The sequence below is a fragment of the Pelodiscus sinensis genome, chromosome 1 (assembly GCF_049634645.1).
Source record: "Pelodiscus sinensis isolate JC-2024 chromosome 1, ASM4963464v1, whole genome shotgun sequence".
Classification (NCBI taxonomy): Eukaryota; Metazoa; Chordata; order Testudines; family Trionychidae; genus Pelodiscus; species Pelodiscus sinensis.
In genome coordinates, this window is record NC_134711.1 from 289,553,593 (window position 1) to 289,574,047 (window position 20,455).

Sequence of the window (20,455 nt, forward strand, 5' to 3'; positions counted from 1 at the left end):
CAAACTAGATGATCACTGTGTTCCCTTGGCATTGGAATCGATGAATCTACATTGTAATCACTAGTCATCTTGAATATTTTGTACTGTTCTTTGCTGCGAGGGTCAGGAAAATGTCCATGAATGTTAGGAATTGAGAAAGGGGAAACAAACTAATCAAAGGGATGGAAGCAAGATTTATGAAGAGTAAACAGATTAGATATTCATTGCTTATCATGGACTGTTCATGCTATTGATAGTCTAGAAAGTTTTGCTATATTGTCTGTGGTGTGTGGAAAGCACAGTAGAGTGGACTGGCCCTGCGTTACGAGAAGAAATCTATAGGCAATGTAGACACAAAGGAGTAGTGTCTTGAGGGGAGGGCTCTAACCCAATCCAGTCATTAGTTCTTTGAGGAGTGTCCCTATGGGTGCTCCACCTTAGGTCTTTGAGGTGCCTCTGTGCACCTAGTCAGAGATTTACAGTAGTAGTGCCCTCCGATAGGCTACGCACACGAGGCAGATGGCAAACGTGGTGCCATTATCACGCATATGCAGCCAACCGTCCCTTCAGTTTCTTCTCTGCCACCACCGGCATCAGTCAGAACCTCAGTTGCTCTCCAATTTCTTTTTAAAGTACTTTGAAATTTTGAAAATGTCCTTGTTACTCATGTAGTGAGTTAGCGTTACAGTTCTTTCTAGTCAGTTTTTTTCTTCAAATTAAAAACACACACCTCTTTTCTCCTATTGTACAGCTACCATTTTTCAGCCTCGCAGTCTTCTACTACCTGGGGTGCCTGGTTCTCTAATATTCAAACATTGCCTCTCCTGCAGGTTATCTATCCCTGTCTCAGATGGTCATTCCCGGCGTGTGCGCAGTTTGGATCAGGCACACGCTACCGCACAGTGCCAGCATTGCAGGCAGTTAACAGCTCACACATGGAAGGCACAGGAGCTTCAACTGACACTTCTATCGCTCAAGAAAACTATGAGACCTGCCTCATATCCAGAGCACTCCTCCCCCGCGCCAGCCATCCCCCTTGGCCATGTCTGAAAGGGCCTTGTCTTCCAGCTGTACCTTGAGAGACTCTTCGTCCAAGCAATCTAGGAAGAGATCTCATTCCTCGGGGAAAGGTGACTCCCTAGAAAAAAACAGGAGCAAGCATGCAAAGTAGCCCCTGCTCCGATCCCACTACAACTCCAGACACCAACGATTCCCAGGGATCCAGGAACCTAACAAAGCAAAGTACCAAGGCACCATACAAAGACAAGTCTAAATCAGTGCCTCTGGCGCTGTCAGCACACACATCAGTGCCGAAGAAAGATAAGACCAAGCCATCTTCACCGAGGCACCACCGGCACCGAAGAAGCCTAAGCCTCATATGGCACCGTCAGCACCCATGCTGCCTCCAGCACTGAAGAAGCATAAGCATGTGGCACAGACGGTTCCCCATTCAGCATCATCGGAACTGCAGGTAGCAGCAATAGTCCCATCTCAGTTGCTGTCAGCACCACAGATGCTGGAACCAGTCCCATTCACCAACACGGAGGAGCTCAGGGTATCGTCGGCACCCACAACTCCTCTGTTCTGCAAGGACAGTATGCCCGCATCTGGTAGCATCCTACGCTCAGCTATGCTGGGCTCAGCACTGCCGTTGTCTAACAATGAGGACAAGGAGCCCTTGGTTGGCACCAATACCCCAAGGCATTTCTCCCCAAAGCAACCCCAACCACAGCAACAGCACATAGTGGTGCAACTGCAACTGCCTCAATGGTTGCCTCCTCCCATGCCACTCCCTTTCACCTGGCCCTATTGGGACCCTTGGGCAGCATATTGAGCCCAATATTCACAGCAGGTGCAACCCCATAGGTCAACAGCATCTTCCTCTAGTGCAGCATCCCTGCCATTACTCGACAGGTCAGTATATCAAGAGAAGGAGGAACCGGCATCTAGTGACGAGGAGTCTTCTGTTTCCTCCCATCCCCAAATGCGCACATTCTCCTCTTCTGCTTACGACACCTTGATGCTTCTGCCCCCCCACAGCGGGAGATGACTTCCATTCTTTCCAGGAACTCCTTAAGCGGGTTGCAGAGGTCTTTGATGTCTCCCTGGTTAGCCTTCCTGAAACTCAGCACAAACTGATCAGCATACTCTACACCTCACCTGCCTCCAAACTGGCCTTACCCATGGATCCTGCGGTTATGGACCCTGCCAGGGTCGTATGGAAGATGCCAGCCACAGTCCCGCAAAAGGTCAATACTATGTGGCCCCACAAGGTGCGGACTTTCTCTTCTCCCACCCATCTTCTAACTCTATAGTAACAGATGCTGTTAATCAGAGGGGCAAACAGAACGCCACGCGCGCTACCCTATATGTTAAAGAATGGAAGCACCTAGACTTCCTGGGGAGAAAGGTCTACTCCTTGGCCTCTCTTCAGCTCCTCATATCAGACTGCATGACAGTGTTGGCAAAATACACCCACCATATCTTTGAACAGCTTTCACTCCTTATTGACAACTTATCTGAAGATAAAAGAGAACAATTCACAGCCAACGTAAATGAGGGCATGCTTAATTCCCATACAGCCCTACGAGCTGCCCTTGATGCATCAAGTTGGTCAATTACAACTGCGATTGTGATGAGAAGGTCCTCCTGGCTTCACTTTACCTCACAGGGAAAACCAGTAAAGGCCATGGTAGAGGATCTCCCTTTCCAAGGATCAAAGCAGTTCGCAGACACTACGGTTGCGTCCCTCCATTCTCTTAAAGATTCCAGGGCAATGTTAAAAACTCTTGATAGAAATGTAGCCGTGTTAGTCTGGTGTAGCTGAAACAAAATACAGGACTATGTAGCACTTTAAAGACTAACAAGATGGTTTATTAGATGATGAGCTTTCGTGGGCCAGACCCACTTCCTCAGATCAAATAGTGGAAGAAAAATTCGACACTCAGTGCAGGGGACTGAACAAAGACCCCAACTACCTTACCCATTACAAAGATAGCTTCCCCAATTATCACCTCTAATACCATTAACTCACAGGCATTTACCTTCCTTCCCCCCCCCCCCCCCCCCTGCACCTCCACTCTGTTCTGTAATGTGATTTGTCCTTTTCATATGTGTTCATTTTTTTTAATTGTATCCTTTGGGATATATGGTTGTGACTATTTTCTTCCACTATTTGATCTGAGGAAGTGGGTCTGGCCCAGGAAAGCTCATCATCTAATAAACCATCTTGTTAGTCTTTAAAGTGCTACGTAGTCCTGTATTTTGTTTTAAAAACTCTTGGCATACATGTACCTGCAGTCAAACAGAAACAGAACAGATATTTTAATCAAACATACAAATCTTCACCCTTCAGTCAAGCTCAGAGGCATTTTGACAATAAATAGGAGGAGGCAACAACAAACTAGATGAAGACCAACCTGCTACATCTCAACCGTCAACCTTGAGGGAAGTGTTTTGAAGATCAGATTGAGAGTCCAGTAACAAACCCACATCTAGAGCAACCTCAGATCCATTTGCTATTCCATCACCGCCTACTACCCTTCTATCTCCACTGGTCATCTATCATGACCGACAAGTGGGTGTTAGGCATCATGAAGGGCAGATACTGCATTCATTTTTCCACTATCCTTTCTTCCTCCCCACACTGCCCATCCTTCTTCAGGGACCCATCTCATGAGAGCGTACTATACAGAGAGATTGAACACCTTCCCCACCTAAGGGCCATAGAACCCGTAACTCAACTGTACAGGAGCAAGGGTTTCTACTCCCATTATTTCCTCACAACAAAGAAATCAGGAGGGTGGAGACCAATTCTCAATCGCAGAAGGCTCAACCAACACGTACAACATCAGCGCTTCAAGATGGTGACCCTAGTTATGATAATACCAGCCTTAAATGAAGGGGATTGGTTATAGACTTTCGACCTCCAGGATGCCTGTTTTCAGCCTGCACATCAGCAGTACCTAAGATTTGCACTCGGCAAGGCACAGTTCCAATACACAGTGCTACCCTTCAGATTCGCCACAGTCCCAAGGGTCTTCTCAAGGATCATCACAGTGGTGGCTGCGCACCTCCGCAAATGAGGGATATCCATATTTCCCTGTCTCAACGATTGCCTGATAAGAGCAACCACAAGGCAAAAGGCCTACGAAGCAGTCTCCTTAGCCATGTCTCTGTTCCAGATTCTGGAGCTAAAACTAAATCTTTCCAAATGCAAGCTCCAACCAACTCAGATTATAGAATTTATTGGGTCTTATCTCGACTGCATTTGGGCAGTAGCCTCCCTTTCACAACAGAGATTCCAGTCTATCAAGCACCTTATCAGATTGCTCCAATCCAGCCCACAAGTCTCACTCAGAGCTTGCTTCCAAATACTAGGCCACATGGCAATGGCCATGTCGGTGGCACACATCAGATTACATATCAGACCAATGCAGCAGTGGCTGAGAATGGTATACAGGCCTCATTACAACAGTATCAACAAACTGATTTCTATTCCAAACTAAACCAAACAATCATTAAACTGGTGGATGGATCCAAAAAACATGCGCGTTGGGGTACCCTTCCACAGAAATCCCCCGACGATCACAATCATGACAGACGCTTCCCTCCTGGAGTGGGGAGCACACTCCGGTCCTCTCAAAGTCCAGGGCCGATGGGATCCACACAAACATTCGCTTTACATCAATGTATTAGAACTCAGAGCGGTACTCTACACATGCCAACACTTTCTCCACCTGATACGGGGCAACACTGTACAGATTTTTATGGACGATCAAGCCACAGTGTATTACATAAACAGGCAGGGTGGAGCCAGATCTCACCCACTAGGCAGAGAGGAAGTCCACCTATGGTCATGGTGCATAGATTAGAATGTCTTCATAGAAGCTTTTTATCTCCTGGGCAAGGACAATCTTACAGCAGACACCATCTGTAGGAAGTTCAATTCCAGCCAAGAATGGGAGATGGACAACGACATATCACAGATGATCTTTAAATGCTGGGGATTTCTCATGATGGACTTATTTGCAACCAGTGCCAACAGGAAGTGTCCACAGTATTGTTCATATATAGGCGTTGGGCTGCACTCGCTGGGGGATACTTTTACAATACCTTGGAACGCATGCCTTCAATATGTGTTTCCTCCAATCCCATTTCTTCACCAGGTAGTCAACTGCAGTGTCAGTAATATTTATCGCTCCACCACATACCTGGTACACTTTCCTGTTCCACGTGTTTCCCATTTTCTAACACAGAAAGATGGTCAAATCCGGCACCCATCCCTCCAGATCCTTTACCTCCAGGCATGGTTGCTCAGTGGCTCTCCTCAATAGAAACAAATCAAGTCAAACAGATCTTAATAAACAGTTGCAGAGAAACAAGAATAAAATCTTACCTGCACAAGTGGAGCAGATTCTCCCTCTGGGCAGGTCAAAGATCTGCAAATCTGTCAACAATCCCACAATCCAATATATTAGAGTACCTTTTAAACCTAAAACACTCAGGTCTTTCATTTAGTTCACTGAAAGTACACCTTTCAGCCATAACAGCCTTTCACCAACCCATTGAAAACAAACCTGTATTCGCCCATCCAACGACTAAGCACTTTCTAAAAGGCATTCAAAACATGTTCCCACCAGTTAAAACCCCAGTTCCAACCTGGAACCTCACTCTGGGTACTTCGCACTCTCACCCATGCCCCATTCAAACCTGTTGTGACCTGCTCAATGCTTCACTTCTCGGTGAAGGTGACTCTGCTAATCTCTCTTACGTCAGCCACAGGGGTAAGTGAAATTGGGGCACAAATGGCTCACCCATCGTTTACAATATTTGCGACCACACCCAAATTTCTTACCAAAGATACTTACCTCCTTTCATTGCAACCAACCTGTGGTGTTACCTGTTTTGTTTCCAAAGCCTCATGCTACCGCTGAAGTAGCTAAATGGCACACTCTTGCTTGTGCTCCAAGTGATTGCCTTCTATTTGGAAAGGACAAGGACAATTCGTAAAACAGACTTTTCAACTCCACTGCTAAAAGATCCCTGGGCATGCAAATCTCTACCCAGAGACTATGCAGATGAATTGTGAACTGCATCTGCCTGGCTTACACCAGTTTTAACCAGGAGCCTCCACTTCAATTGCGGGCACACTTCACGAGGGCCATGGCAACCTCTATAGCTTACCTAAGTAGCATTCTTCTCTCAGACAGTTGCAGAGCTGAAACTTGGTCTTCTGCACCCACCTTCACCAGAGATTATGCCCTCAATACTTACCTGAAACAGGACACTAAATTTGAACATACGGGCCTGACCAAGGTCCAACACAGCACTTAACCAGAGCATCTCCCTTCCCATTATAGGTACTGCTCTATAGTCACCTAAGGTAGAGCACCCGCAGGGATGATACTCAAAGAAAAAAAGAAGGCTACTTATCCTCTGTAGTAACAGAGATTCTTTGAGATGGTTGTCCCTGTGGATGCTCCACCACCCACCCATCCTCTCCTCTGCTTCGGACATATTGATTTCTCCTTCTGGAGCAGAGAAGGAACTGAAGGGACAGTTGGCTGTGAATGCGTGGTAGTGGCACCACACGTTCCATCTTCCTCACATGCGCAGCCTACCAGAGGGCACTGCTACTGTAAATTTCTGACCAGGAGCACAGCGACACCCCCAGAGATCTAAGGTGGCACACCAACAAGGACAACCATCTCAGAGAACCTCCGTTACTGCACAGGATCAAGAACCTCCTTCTCTTTCTTGCCATATATTCCCTTCCCAGTGATAGGGCATGCTGCAACCACCAGTACCAAACAGTTATTTTTTTCAGTTAATTTGTTTTTACCGTGTAGATAGGCAGTTTGAGATGCCAAATAACAAAATAGACTGCTTTTTACAGAGGATATACAATACTACTTAGCTTCTGATGTCTGTTACTATAAACTCTCAGAAAATTGACATATAATTAGACTTGTGAGCTCTGTTTCACACTATTAAGCAAACAGGTTTCCTTCCCAAGAGGAAGTACGATTAATTTTGAGATGTTGTAATTTTATTATGGCCCCTAATTAAATAACTATAGTGCTGTATTTTGTTAGATTATGCACCTTACTAGTCTCATAAATAAGTATCTACAGTGTAGTGTTACATATTTTACTTCCATTTGTTATAATTTCAGCATAAGTGGCACTGTAGTTAATCAAGGCATGTATTACCTTGCAGTATAAATATTCTTTTCATTGATTTCATAACTTGAAATTTGCAAATGCAGCATTCAGTTTGTCAGTAGAATTCATTAAATGCTGTTTAATTGGCTCTAGAGACAGAAGGACTGTGTTCTTTATAAGTGGTGCACATCGCCAATGTATTGTAAAAGAAAATAAAGATTACTCTTAAAGCCTGAAACTGACACTGAAGGAACAAATCTGTATGACCACTCATGCCTCACTGTAATTGTTTAGCACAGTAAATTGAGGTAGAATTTTAAAAACTAGCATTAATTTTGTAAAAACTATCACTGGAAATTAAAGCAGGCTACTGAATAGAAACAAAATATTAAAGGTATCTGGATATTAGGGTAAGAAGCCCTTTTGAAATAAACACAGTTTCTGTTTTGGGTTACTGCTTATTACAAAATGTGTAGGGCTAGATCTTCAGGCAGTGCACATTAGCAGAGCTTCAGTGGAGCTACACTGATTAGCTGGGGAACTGGCCTATAATGTGTAAGTGAACACATACGTTAGGTTAAACCACTAAGGGCTGCTCTATACTACCACAGTGAATTGATCTAAGTTCTGCTACTTCAGCTATGTGAATAGTGTAACTTCAAGTTGATATAGCTAGATCCACTTACCGCAGCGTATACACTGTGCTAGGTTGATGGCAGATACTCTCCTACTAACTTCCCTTATTCTTTTCTAGAAGATTGAGTACACAAATCAGTGGGAGAGTGCTCTCCCATTGATTTATTGTGTCTTCAACAGACCCAGTAAAATGACACTCACTGCATCGATTGCAGCAGTGTTGATCTGTGTTAAGTGTAGACATGGCCTTCGAGCCAGACTCTCTTGTTCATTGAGCTGTTCTGTGGTGTTCCAGCACTACAAAAAAGCAGTCTGCTCTACTTTTAAAATTAAAAACTGATTGCAGAAATCCATACTGTAGGAAGAGCTCCAAGTAGCTTAAAAGCTTGTCTTCTAATATTTACCAACAGAAGTTGATCCAATAAAAGAGATTACTTCACCCACCTCTTCTCTCCAATATTCTGGGACAGACATGGCTATAACAACACTGAATATACTCAGACATCGAATTAATCCCTTAGAACCCCATGGTGAGGCAATGAGGTTTACATCATATTCAGCACTTAATCATGTAAGAAGCCCTCACAGGAGTTAAATTTGGTGCTTTGCAAGTTATGATCTAACAGAGTTTGTAATGCTACATATTTTATCAAAAGATTGAAAATACATTTTATTGAGCATTAAAGTTCTTTTTCATTAATCTTTATTCGTTTTTTGCCTATATGGCTAGAAAAATGTCATTGAAAAGGCAGATGATTAAGTAGTATTTTCTGTTTTCACAATAATTTAACAGAGACATATTAAACTATAAGTAGGGCATTTTAAGTTTAATTTTTATGTTAAACAGAATGTGCCTGTTTTGAAGTGTTTTTGTTTATTTGTTTTGTTTTTCTTGGCAGATTTATAAAGGTCCTGACTGGTCATTCCGGTATTCAGGCCTCCAGCTGAACTGTGAATATCGTTTTCGTGTGTGTGCCATTCGACAGTGCCAAGAAACAATAGGTCACCAGGACCTGATAGGCCCGTACAGTACTACAGTACTATTCATCTCTCAGAGGACTGAACCGCCAACAAGCACCAACAAAGACACTGTGGAAATCTCAAGGACACAACAGACACTAACTGATGAACAGTGTGCTGCTGTCATCCTTCTGCTCTTTGCTACCTTTTCCATTCTGATTGCCTTTATCATTCAGTACTTTGTAATAAAGTGAGAAAAACAATTTTCTTTTAGAATGCTGCTCATTACATTTTACATTCTCATATTCTAAAAATATTTCTGTTCTCTTACTTTTACAAAAACAGGCATTTAGCATCAGCACTGGGACTGTAGCACATTTTTTCAGCCACTTAAAATGCTTAAGTAGATGCTGGCACAGGTTATAGAATGCAAGCCACAGAAATATTTCCTTTTAACATGCCTTCTTGCAGTACAAATGTTCTATAAGACAAGCAATGTATCATCATATGGTTATGAACAATAAGCAGGAGCATAATAATGGTAACATGGTCCACGTTTTCAAGGATTAGTACCATGAGAGGGGAGAAACTGGAGTAAAATGCATTTAAAAGTTACATTAACAAACTTGTGCTGTATAAAATGTTAGTCTGATGCTGTGAAAGCAATCTAGCGCTGTATTTCTACCTCCTCATTTCTCTTAATTATTTGGAAGCGGGATTCTGATGAAAAATAGAAGGGTCTTTTCTCAGGCAGTAAACTGGATGAAAGTGAATGCATGAAAGAAGAGTCTTATCTGATAAATGTAGTTTTCCACTGCAAGTATATATTTTTAAGACTAAAAAGATATGGCACAAGTGATTTATCTTGCCCCAGATTCAATGTTGACTCATAAAAACACCTCTTTAGCTTCTTATAAATATAGGAGAGAGAGAGCTTTTTTGATCTAACACTATAAGTAAATTAAAATAATTTCTAAAGACCTGTATTTGATTGGGTGCTGTTTATATAGATATATGTGCCCTCTGATAATGTGTATACATTTTCTAGGATAACCATAATTTTTCCTGTTACCCCTACATTCACTTGCCATAACCACCAGAATGAAGCACTGCCTTTTTCCTTTGGGGCACCAAATTGGGGAGGGGGAGGCGGTGCAATAATTTGCACCATAAAATGTCAACCTTCTTTTTCCTGAGATCCTAATGTTTAATGTAATGTCTCTTTGGATACTGTACCAAATTGTTGATTGCATGTAGTTAATGTTGCATTAGAGCACTTTGCAATTGCATAATTCATCAATGTTTTGTGAGCTTGCATTTGTGAGTTCTTGAATGATCAGACTTAACTTTATCAAGTAGCCCGTTGGACATCTTGCTAGATGTCAATGACTGCCAGTTACATAAAGCTTGTAGTGAAACTATCTTTAAAAAATTCTTGTCTCATCACACTCACATTATCTGTTATCCGTTTTGTAATTAGCTTTAATTTATTTCAGTTTCAAGATAGTGGATCACTAATGACTTCTAGTTGTGTTGGATTTAGCATTTTTAATGGTATTAAGCACTTCTGTCAGTCTTAAAATAATAATAAAAAAGAACCTCTGTCTTGTGTTTTGAAGATCTCTGAAGAATTTCTCTTATATTAGAATGGGCATGTATTGTAATTGTTTCTACGTCCAATGATCTGTGCTGTAGAATAATGTTGTTCAGTTTTGTTTTTAAAAAGAAATGGATAAGAACTTGGCCCTCAAGTGATGAGAATGATCTATCTTTAAAATGTACTGTATGTTTACATTTTTTTTATTTTAAATTTGTCACTTTTATGTAGAGGCTGATATCTTCCCACAAAATGCAATGTTTTCTAAAACTTTCTTAAGTGCCATGTTCGGCAGTACAAATGAGATTGCGTGTAATAGCCCAGAGATTTCTATACGGTTGAATGTCTAAAATGGTAAGATTTGTCACTACAGTTAAACTGCAGTGGCTTATGTTTTTCATAGTAAAATTCAAATGAACTCCTATTTTTGATAGTAAATGTCATTTAATAGTGTATTTGCCATTTGAACCTCAGTGCAGATTACTGCAATGAAGACGGTTTTTAATGTAATCTTAATTTTACCTCATATACTGTACATTCCAAAAAAAACTCTAAACTTTTTAAAACGTTATAGATATAGTACCAAACATATCACTTTAAACTTGTATACTGTTGGACTTCATACAGATGAAAAATGTATAATCTCATAGAAATACATACAAACTATGTAGCATAAGTATCTTTAAAATCTGTGGAAAATAAAAGTATCATTCTTTTTTGATGTTTGTTAATTGATCTTTGGATATAACTAAACTGTTACTGGATTTCTCCACCGTGCTGGCAGACCAACATAATGGTTAATGAAACAACCATTAAAGTAAAATAGTATTCTTTTTTCGCAAGGTTTTAAGCCCATTAAATGACAAAATGAGTGTGGCCACACTCAGTCTCAAACAGCAGTATAATAGGGAGATTAGGAAAATTCCCACATGGCTATACAGGTTGGACCTCCCTAGTCCAGCACCCTCAGGACTTGACTGGTCCTAGATGAGGAATTTGGCGGGACCAGGGGCGGGGGTCACTTCTGGCCCTCTGCTGCTGGCCCCACCTCCTTTCCCTGCCACCCCACCGGTCTTCCCAACTCCCTCTCCCCAGCCTAGCTGCGTCTTGTGGTGGGCTCCCTGGGTCACGCATGTCAGGCTTCCCCCTCTCTCTTTGGCTTCCCCCATCCAGCCCGGCTGAGCTGCACTCCAGAATTTCTGGCTCCCTCCCTCCAGCCCAGCTGAGCCACAGCCCAGCTGAGCCATGCACTGAGCTCCTGGCCCCCTACGCCCTGAAGCATGCCACGACTCTGATCTTGGAACATCTGTGGTCTGTTGCTGGACCAGAGAATTCCAGTTTACAGAGTTCCAACCTATACTAAGAGTCCTTAAAACTTAGCTTAGCTCTCCTGTAAATTATTTCCCTGTGTTGCTTTCATGACCATATTGTTTTGTTAGCAAAGAAGGTGGGGTGGATATTAAATGTAAATGATGATTTAAAATTCAGTTTCATTGAACAAAGTGGGTCACAATATTTTATAAATCCTAAATGCTGCATATAACCTTTATGCAGTATGAGTAATTAGTGCAAGAAGACTAAAGAAGCTGGGATTTAAAATATCAGTCACAGTACAAAGAGCTAATACTTGCCCAGAAGAAAAAACTATTTTTCACATGATCCAGTCATAGGAGTTATTTTAAATCTATTTTTGTCATACGTACCTGCAGCCCCAGTTTAGGAAAAACTTCCACAGGGAATTTTGGGTAAGGTCAAAGCACAGTCTACAACTTTTAACCAGACATTTCAGATTCTAAAATGAAGTTGTGTATCAGCTCAACATTGTCTTGTAAACTGTGCACGTTTTCTATAGAAGAACTACATTTTAAGTGGAGCGTGGCTGGGAGAATAAGTTTGTAAAATAGCCATAACAGATCCCCAAGCCGCTCTGATAGACGAGCTACAGTTTTCAGTTACACTACAAACTGGAAGCTGAGGTCATATTCCTTGAAGGGTGAGCAGGCAAATAACACATCTTACGGCTGCGGGTAACAGCATCCACAGTACAAGGGCTTGGCTGAGAGCAGGAGAAAATCCCTGGTTTCCACGGGTTTGGTTTTGAGATTTGGTGGAAATTGCTGTTCAATTCATGCTGAGTTTCAAGGAACGAAACCCATCCTTCTGGAAGCCCAGCTGCCCGGTCTGACGCGTGTTTTTCCTTCGAAGCCTAGGAGGGGCGCTGATTCCTGACTACGGCCAGCTCCGGGACTCATTACAGCACAAATGTCGCGGCAAGTGCAGGCTCGGGGCTGACCGGGCTTTGGTTGTCACTTCCCCGCCAGTGAAAAATGGGCTTCCAATGTGCTGCGGCCAGTCATTAGATTAGCCCTTGAAAAACGTCTCCTCCGGCGCAGGAGCGATATAAGCTCCGCGGGCAGAGGAGGGGAGTTCAGCCCGGCCCTGGCGCTGCAGAGCGGCGGTGTCTCTGGGCTCTGGCCCGGGACGATCGGCCCGTGCCCGCCCCGCAGGGGCCATGCGCTGCGGCCAGGGCCTGTCCCCCGCCGCTCCGCTGGGCAGCGCCCTCGCGACCCCCGCCCGGGCTTAGCGCCAGCGCCATGGGGGGCGGCTGTGAGAACAGCAGCGGCCGGGAGCAGGGCGAGGCGTGGGCGGTGCCCCCGTGCGACGAGCGCCTCTGCAGCGCCCTGCCGCTGCCCGCGCTCATCCCGGTCACGGCCGTGTGCCTCGGCCTCTTCGTGCTGGGGGTGGCGGGCAACGCGCTGACGGTGCTGGTGCTGCGGCGCTGCCGCGAGCTGCGGAGCACCACGAACCTGTACCTGGGCAGCATGGCCCTGTCCGACCTGCTCATCCTGCTGGGGCTGCCCTTCGACCTCTACCGCCTCTGGCGCTCCCGGCCCTGGATCTTCGGCCAGCTGCTCTGCCGCCTCTCGCACTACCTGGCCGAGGCCTGCACCTACTGCACCATCCTGCACATCACGGCGCTCACCGCGGAGCGCTACCTGGCCATCTGCTTCCCGCTCAAGGCCAAGGTGGTGATCACCAAGCGCCGGGTCAAGGCTGTGATCGGGGCCCTGTGGGCCTTCGCCCTGCTCTCCGCCGCGCCCTTCTTCTTCCTCGTGGGTGTGCAAGAGCTGGACAACCAGACGGAGTTCAGCCGGGAGTGCAAGCCCACACCGCTGGCCACCGAATCGGGCCTGCTGGGCACCATGCTCTGGGTCACCACCAGCTACTTCATCCTGCCCATCCTCTGCCTCAGCGTGCTCTACGGCCTCATCGGCAGGGCCCTGTGGAGGAACAAGAGTCAGCTCAGGGGCCCCAACGCAGCCCTGAGGGAGAAGGGGCACAGACACACCATCAAGATCCTGGGTGAGTCCCAGGGACCTGGCCCCTTCCCTCGCTCCCTGACCAGGTGCCCCCAGGCTGAGCTAGCTCAGCCTGTAGAGACCAGCACACCCTGGAACTCTTCCTGCAGCCAGCTACAGGCCAGGACGAACTGCCAGGTGAAAAGGCCTGAGAGCCTCACAGGGGGCCACAGGCTGGTGTCTGCACCTGCCAATTTCAGCAGGGATGTTCTGAGAACAGGGACATCAGAGATGGAAAAATCCTTTAGGGCAAACCGGTGACCTCTGGGCGGAGCAAGCCACCACTGGCCACTATGGGTGCATTTAGCCAATTTCTAGCTGTGGGTGATGTTCATGTTCTCTCCGAAGCTTTGCGCAGTTTTAAATTACTCTAATAATGAGTTGTCTGCCTCTTCTCTAGGGACATTTCTTCCCCTGCCTACTAGCTTTCCCTGTTAACACGAACTTAGCAGATTTTTCAGGTATTCTTGCTTAAATCTCTTTCATACATTTGTGTGCACCATAGTTGTCAGCACTGCTTTGGAGAGCCCCTCTCCTCCCAGTGCACTTGGTTATATTCGATTTTAAAAACTGTTTGTGATATCAACTACCTAGAATACTTCCAATCCCAACAGCTAAACTAAACTTCATCTCTGCAGCGCTATTGAAATTCAGCCATCTAACTAGGCTGTAGGGCAGCAAGGGAATGGCAAATTTGCATGTTTATGAAAAAGGCTAATGAAGCCTTATGGGCTCATGCATCAGAGAAGATATGTGAAGAAACCCTGGCTCCATTGAAGTCAATGGGGCGCTACTCCTGTTGCCTTCAATGACACTGATTTTTCACTCTAACTTCTAAGGCTTCATGGGTTATGTTAGACAGCTACAGAAGAAATATAAAGAGCTTAGCATACTTTGCCAGTACATGAACATGTGGTTCTGAGAAGTCTGTGCATTTAGAAATTAATACTTAGACCAAAAAGCCATGTGCAGTGTCAGTAGGCAGAACCAGACTTAGGACCTTTGGAGCTTAGTGCATGAGCTGCGATAGATTGAGCTATAAAATCAGCTGGGTCTCAGCTAAGGCTGTAGAGCAAACTCATTCTTTCTCTCTGTAAGTGATCTAAGTGCCTTTACATAGAACAGTGCATCACACTTAGTAGGTGTGTAGGTTACACATGCTTGCAGGAATGGCAATGTTTATTTGCAAGCAGAGAAGCTACTAATGTACTCTGTGAAACTGTGATATAAATGCTTAGAGAAAATTATAGAATAGATTTTGGAACTTTCATTGTTGTTTAAACAATTGAGTTAGTTACATGCACTGATACCGTTAGTTTTAGGTTCTTAGCAGTTACAAAGTTGAATTAAAATTGCCAACTTTCATTTTTGTAATATATTGGCTAATTTTAAAAGATGCCAGTTGTTGATTCAGCATCATTTAACCATTATGACTTAATCATTTTCAGAACGTTTTTCTGTGCCTCCGTAGCCATATGTAAACCTCTTTTTACAAGAGAGAAAACCACTAACTACAGAATGCTGTCAATTGCTCAAAGTAAAGAAACTAAAATCACTAGGGAAAAATACATTTTTGTGAAATACATTCAGATTTAGTAAACTTAGATATTCATTTTAACTACAGTAGGACAAAGCTTTCTGACAGAAATGTGAATTTCGAGTTGATAGTGTCTTTTTTGAAGCTGTCAAGTCAAAGTGATCCTTCTTTATTCCTTTGAAGCTAATGTAATTATGCAAGGATTGATTTGAACTATTGAACTTTTTCTGTAATTGACTGTGGTCATATGTTATATTTGGAAAAGTCACAAGCAGTACAAAGAAATTGTTTTGTGAACTTGTAAATAGAACCAATTAAAAATAATGCACATGATAGATTACAGTAAGAGACCAGTGAAAAGTGCATATCATCTATGTAACGTTAGAATAGACATAACAGTACAGCCCTTTTCAACATAGCCAATGTTAAAGAATAAATTGATTTTTCAATAATAGATTTGCTGCGCACTTTTATAAAAACACTCCTCGTCCTAGTTTTCCTCATAGGTTTCATACTACAAAAATGAGTTTGAAAATGTTACATAACTTCATTTTTTTTACTGATTTTGATATTACAGGGAAGATGCAGTAGTTGACAATTTGATATTAATTAAAGTACGTACTCTCCCCCATCCCCGCCTCCCGTTTAAATTATCTCTAGGAATTTTGCTGGAGAGATTCTGAATTACCTTTTTTGTTCTGAAAAGCAGTTCATGGTTGTGATGCTGTTCCCATTTTCTTACACCAATATGACTTCATTACTTCATTGGTGCTGCACTAGTGAACAAGGGGAAATAGAGAGCATTTTGGTACCTAGAAAGTCAGAACATTAGTGGCTTAATTAATCTGAATCCTGACCCATAACTTTGTTTTTGTCTTGCAGCTGTGTTGGTTCTGGCGTTTGTAATTTGCTGGTTGCCTTTCCATGTGGGCAGGATCATATTCATAAACACTCAGGACACCAAGATGATGCTTTTCTCCCAGTATTTTAACATATTCGCTTTGCAGCTTTTCTATCTGAGCGCATCCATCAACCCCATCCTCTACAACCTCATTTCCAAGAAATACAGGGCAGCAGCCTACAAACTGCTGCTGCCCCATAGATCTGGAGAAAGGACTCTCAGTGCTACCCGAGATACTGAGACCAGTGCTAGCATAAAAAAAGAGTACATGACCCCCTTCTGAGACTATTAGTCCATCCACAAAGCAGAGAGAATCTGTAAATGAAGGACAATTTGTTCTACTGTTATAGTCATAAAAGGCTAGATTTGGGGGAGGGGAGTTGCTAGTTGTAGAATTTTATAATTCTTTATAGTTTTTCTTAATATCTCTATTTTTGCGTTAACAGAGAAAATGAACAGGCGACTTAGAACAGTGAGACTGGCATACAACTAGTGAAAGGCAACAAAATAACAAAGGGGAAGGTGATTAAACCCCATTGTTAATTATTGCATGTCCAGCCACATGAGTGTCTTGCAAAATTGGAGTATAACATTTAGGGTCTAATTGTGCAGACATGCAAGTGAGTAATTTTACTCATGTGAGTAGCGTCACCAGACTCCAAGTATTGTTTCTCATGTGCATACTTGTTTCCAGAATCAGTCCTTAGGTATGACCTGTACAATCAAAGGGGTCTCTAATTTATACCATAGTGACCAATTCTCTAATAATTTTAATAGCAGTGTCGTTCCTTATTAAATATGTATTGTAATTAGCTCACATTAGGTTAACTTTCTAGTTGGGTCTGAGACCACAAATTTTTAACGCAAACGTAAAAGGGGTTGATTTAGTGAGGAATGTGCTGGTGTCCGGCAGAGCTATGGCAAGACAAGGTAGCGTTATCTATGGAGAGTCAAAGCATATTTATACATGACTCTTTCAGCTGCCTTGATGTAAATGTGGAACAACTCCACTGAAACCAATGGGCTACGTCTGCATTGGCCCCTATTCCATAATAGGGATGCAAATGTAGAACTTTGGAATAGGCAAATCCGCGGGGGATTTAAATATCCCCCGCGGCATTTGCATTTTCATGGCTGCTGCTTTTTTCCGGCTTGTAGATAAGCCGGAGAAAAGCGCCAGTCTGGACACGATCCTCCGGAAAATAAGCTCTTTTCCGGAGGATCTCTTATTCCTACTTGACTGGCGCTTTTCTCCGGCTTATCTACAAGCCGGAAAAAAGCGGCAGCCATGAAAATGCAAATGCCACAGGGGGTATTTAAATCCCCCACGGATTTGCCTATTCCAAAGTTCTGCATTTGCATCCCTATTACAGAATAGGGGCCAATGTAGACGTAGCCATGGAGTTAAACAGCATTCACATCAGCATAATTGGTCACGTGGCTACACTTTAGTTTTAGTTGTGTTTTAACATGTGTGTTAACTGCCATGCTTGTGTATGTATCCTTAGTGTAGTAATGCATGTCCTCTCTACACTAACGTTTACAATGGTGTTGGTGGACATGTGAAAACATGACTCAAAATGCCAGCACAGATTTCCCCAGGAAGCAGCGTTTTACCCAAACCCTTCCAAGGCATTACAATTCTCAGCCAAAGGGAACACTGGCTGGCTAGAGTTAAGGGTATGAGTCAGACAATTAGCTCACAGCCTTTGCCTTGCAGCAACTTTGCACCACAGCCAGGTTGGATTTTTTTCCCTTCAAAATGCTAACTTGACACAGGAACAAAGACTGGTTGGTAGTTTGTGGGTTTAGTAGAACACGTCGTTGTCTCTTGTGAGCTTTGTAAATAAATAGGTGTATGTCAGACAAAGCCTTGTGACATTGATTTGTGACTTTCACTGACTGAATACTCATTTGTCTAACGAGCTCAGAGAATTCCAAATTGTGGCCTGCTGAGAGCTGGCGGGTTATATAGGCTGGCGCTTCCTTTTTGTTTCCAGTGGCTAAATCGGAGATGAAAGTAAGCCAGCATGTCCCAGTGCACCGCTCTAATGCCAGGGCCCTGCTGCAGGCTGCCGTGCTAAGCAGCAAGCAGATAAAAGGGGCAGTCCGAGACTGCCCCAGCCCCGAGATGCCACTCTCCCCCAAGATGCCACTTAGGAAGGGCTGAAGCTGCCCTTGAGATCCCTACCAGAATGCTGCTCTTCTTCCCCTTCCTATTCTATGATTCCCATCACCATCAGGAAGCGAGAGGAAAGTACACAGCCTGCCTGCATTCCTCTTGCTCCTGGCAGATGAGGGCAAGAGGCAGAGAAGTGAATGATCCAGGCTGGGTGCTTCTCTCTTGTTCCCTGATAGGGATGGGAAGGGGAAGAGCAAGCAGCCTTCTGCCCCCCCCCCCCCAACCTCCCTAAATGTCCCCCTTGCTCCTCCCAACACCAACCCCCTGCTTTGAGCCCTCCACCCCCCCAGCCTTCTCCCCAGATTCCTGCACCCCCCTCACATACCCCAACCCTGACTCCTGCACACACACCCACATTCCCCTCTGCCCTGAGCCCCTCCTTAGATTCCCCAGCCTTGACTCCTACAGCCCCACAGACCTCCCAACCCCTGCCAAGCCCCCCATATCTCCAAGCCCCTGCCCCGACTCCTGCAACCCTCACAACCAACCCTGAGCCGCTGCCACCCACCCACCCTCCTCTGAGCCCTCTGCACTCCACCCCACACTTAATTTTCTTATAGGTACTGTCATAGTGCAACCCCTCCAACTACCTGCCCTGAAGCCCCCTCTCACCCCCCCCCACTGGGGGGGGGGACTACAACAGTACCTGTAAGAAATTTAACATACTTTCACCCCTGCTGTATTAAAAACAAAACCAAGCAGGAATTCCATAAGGACCAGAGGAAAACACAGTTGTTTCCAAGCCTGAAAGAAAGGTGGCTTTGTGGGTAAGGCACGGTACAGACACATCAGTTCCTGTCTCTGCCACAGATGTCCTATGTAATCTTGGGCAACTCACAGAACCCAGCTATATCTCAGTTGCTCCATCTGTAAAATGGGGATAATGACATTCCCCTTAGAGATTTACTGTGTAATAGCTGTAAAATGAGGCCCATCCGTCTTCATTTATCCATCTTATGTACTTTAGCCAGAATGCCATTTGGGCAGGGCCTGTGCCTTGCTGTGTACCTAGCAGAGAAGACAGTTGGGGGTGCACCTCAGTGCAGAAGGAGACAGCCAGTGCCAGGGCACTCTGCTACAGGGGGAGGAGCCGTGGTGTGCTCCCACCAGCTCCTGAGGCTCTCCTGCAGGCTGGTGCTGGTAGCCCGATGAGCTGCGGTAAGCATCAGGCAACAAGGCAGGCTAAAGAGGCCAGATGGGAGTGTGCTGTAGGATGCATGTGTGCTCCCAGGTGGGCTCCTGTTGGGGTGCCTGCATCCCAGCCTGTGCTGCCCCTCTCTTGCTGAGCTGGCTGGATGTTGGGCAGTGCAGGAAGAGGAGCAGCCAGGGCCAGTCCGTGAGCCAGGTGAGCTATGACTGAAGCTACGTCTACACTACGGAGTTTTTCCAGGATACCAAAAGTATCTCGGAAAAATTCCACCGCTTCCAGGGAACGTGTTTTCTCCTCCACTTTTTTTTTTTTTTTGGCAGAAGAGCAGACACTCTCTTTCGGAAGCCCTGTCTTCCTCCTCCCACAAGGAAGAAGGGCTCTTCCAAAAGAGGAGGCTTTTCCAAAATTTGGCCCAGTGTAGACATGCCAAATTTCGGAAAAGCCTCTTCCAAAAAACTATCGGAAAAAGATGCACAAATTGCGGAGTGCAATTTGTGTATCTTTTTCCAATAGATCATTGTAGTGTAGACATAGTCTGGGACTGGCAAAGGTTGGCCCCAAGCTTCCCCACCTGTCTGGGACTGCCCTAGCCCACCCCTGCATTCTCCGCTACACCTCTCCCCAACCCTGTGCCCTGAGCCCCCCACTACCCTAGCCCCTTGCCCTGACTCCTGCACCCCACATCCCCATCACTGCCCTGAGCCCCCCCACCCTTAACCCTCTGTTCTAACTCCCCCACCCCTGCATAGTACCCCCACACTTACAGAATGACTACCCTGTGTGCTTATTTCAAAATAAGCTGTTTTGGAATAACAACTCCTGAAATAGCGTGTCCACACTACAAACGTCCATCAAAATAGTGCAGAATTATGTCAAAATAGAGCGTCCACACTGATTGGAGCCTGAATCGCATTTAAGGCCCCCCACCCCGAAAATACTCTGGGCAGGGCAGCAGGACAGCACTCACTTCCCATAGCTGCTGCCTGAG

General features: G+C 44.7%; 2 protein-coding genes across 8 annotated transcripts in view; both read left to right on the forward strand.

Annotated features, from left to right (window-relative positions):
- The window catches only part of FNDC3A (fibronectin type III domain containing 3A), a 209,313-nt gene extending 198,259 nt beyond the window's left edge, over window positions 1-11,054 (forward strand). For all 7 annotated transcript variants that reach the window (XM_075919050.1, XM_075919052.1, XM_075919051.1 and 4 more), the window contains one exon: window positions 8,681-11,054. In XM_075919050.1, the coding sequence (XP_075775165.1) occupies window positions 8,681-8,995 (315 nt within the window). In that variant the 3' untranslated portion in view covers window positions 8,996-11,054. The remainder of the gene's footprint in view (window positions 1-8,680) is intronic.
- Window positions 11,055-11,177: 123 nt separating this feature from the next.
- MLNR (motilin receptor) lies at window positions 11,178-17,187 on the forward strand. Its single transcript, XM_025183773.2, has 2 exons — window positions 11,178-13,701; window positions 16,117-17,187. Exons 1-2 carry the CDS (start codon window positions 12,933-12,935, stop codon window positions 16,416-16,418), a joined length of 1,071 nt encoding a protein of 356 aa, XP_025039558.2. The 5' UTR covers window positions 11,178-12,932; the 3' UTR covers window positions 16,419-17,187.
- The last annotated feature ends 3,268 nt before the right edge of the window (window positions 17,188-20,455 follow it).

Coding starts and splice junctions, on each gene's coding strand:
- MLNR (XM_025183773.2), top strand. CDS start 12,933: ATGGGGGGCGGCTGTGAGAACAGCAGCGGCCGGGAGCAGGGCGAGGCG. Junction 13,702..16,116: donor ACACACCATCAAGATCCTGG/GTGAGTCCCAGG, acceptor TTTGTCTTGCAG/CTGTGTTGGTTCTGGCGTTT.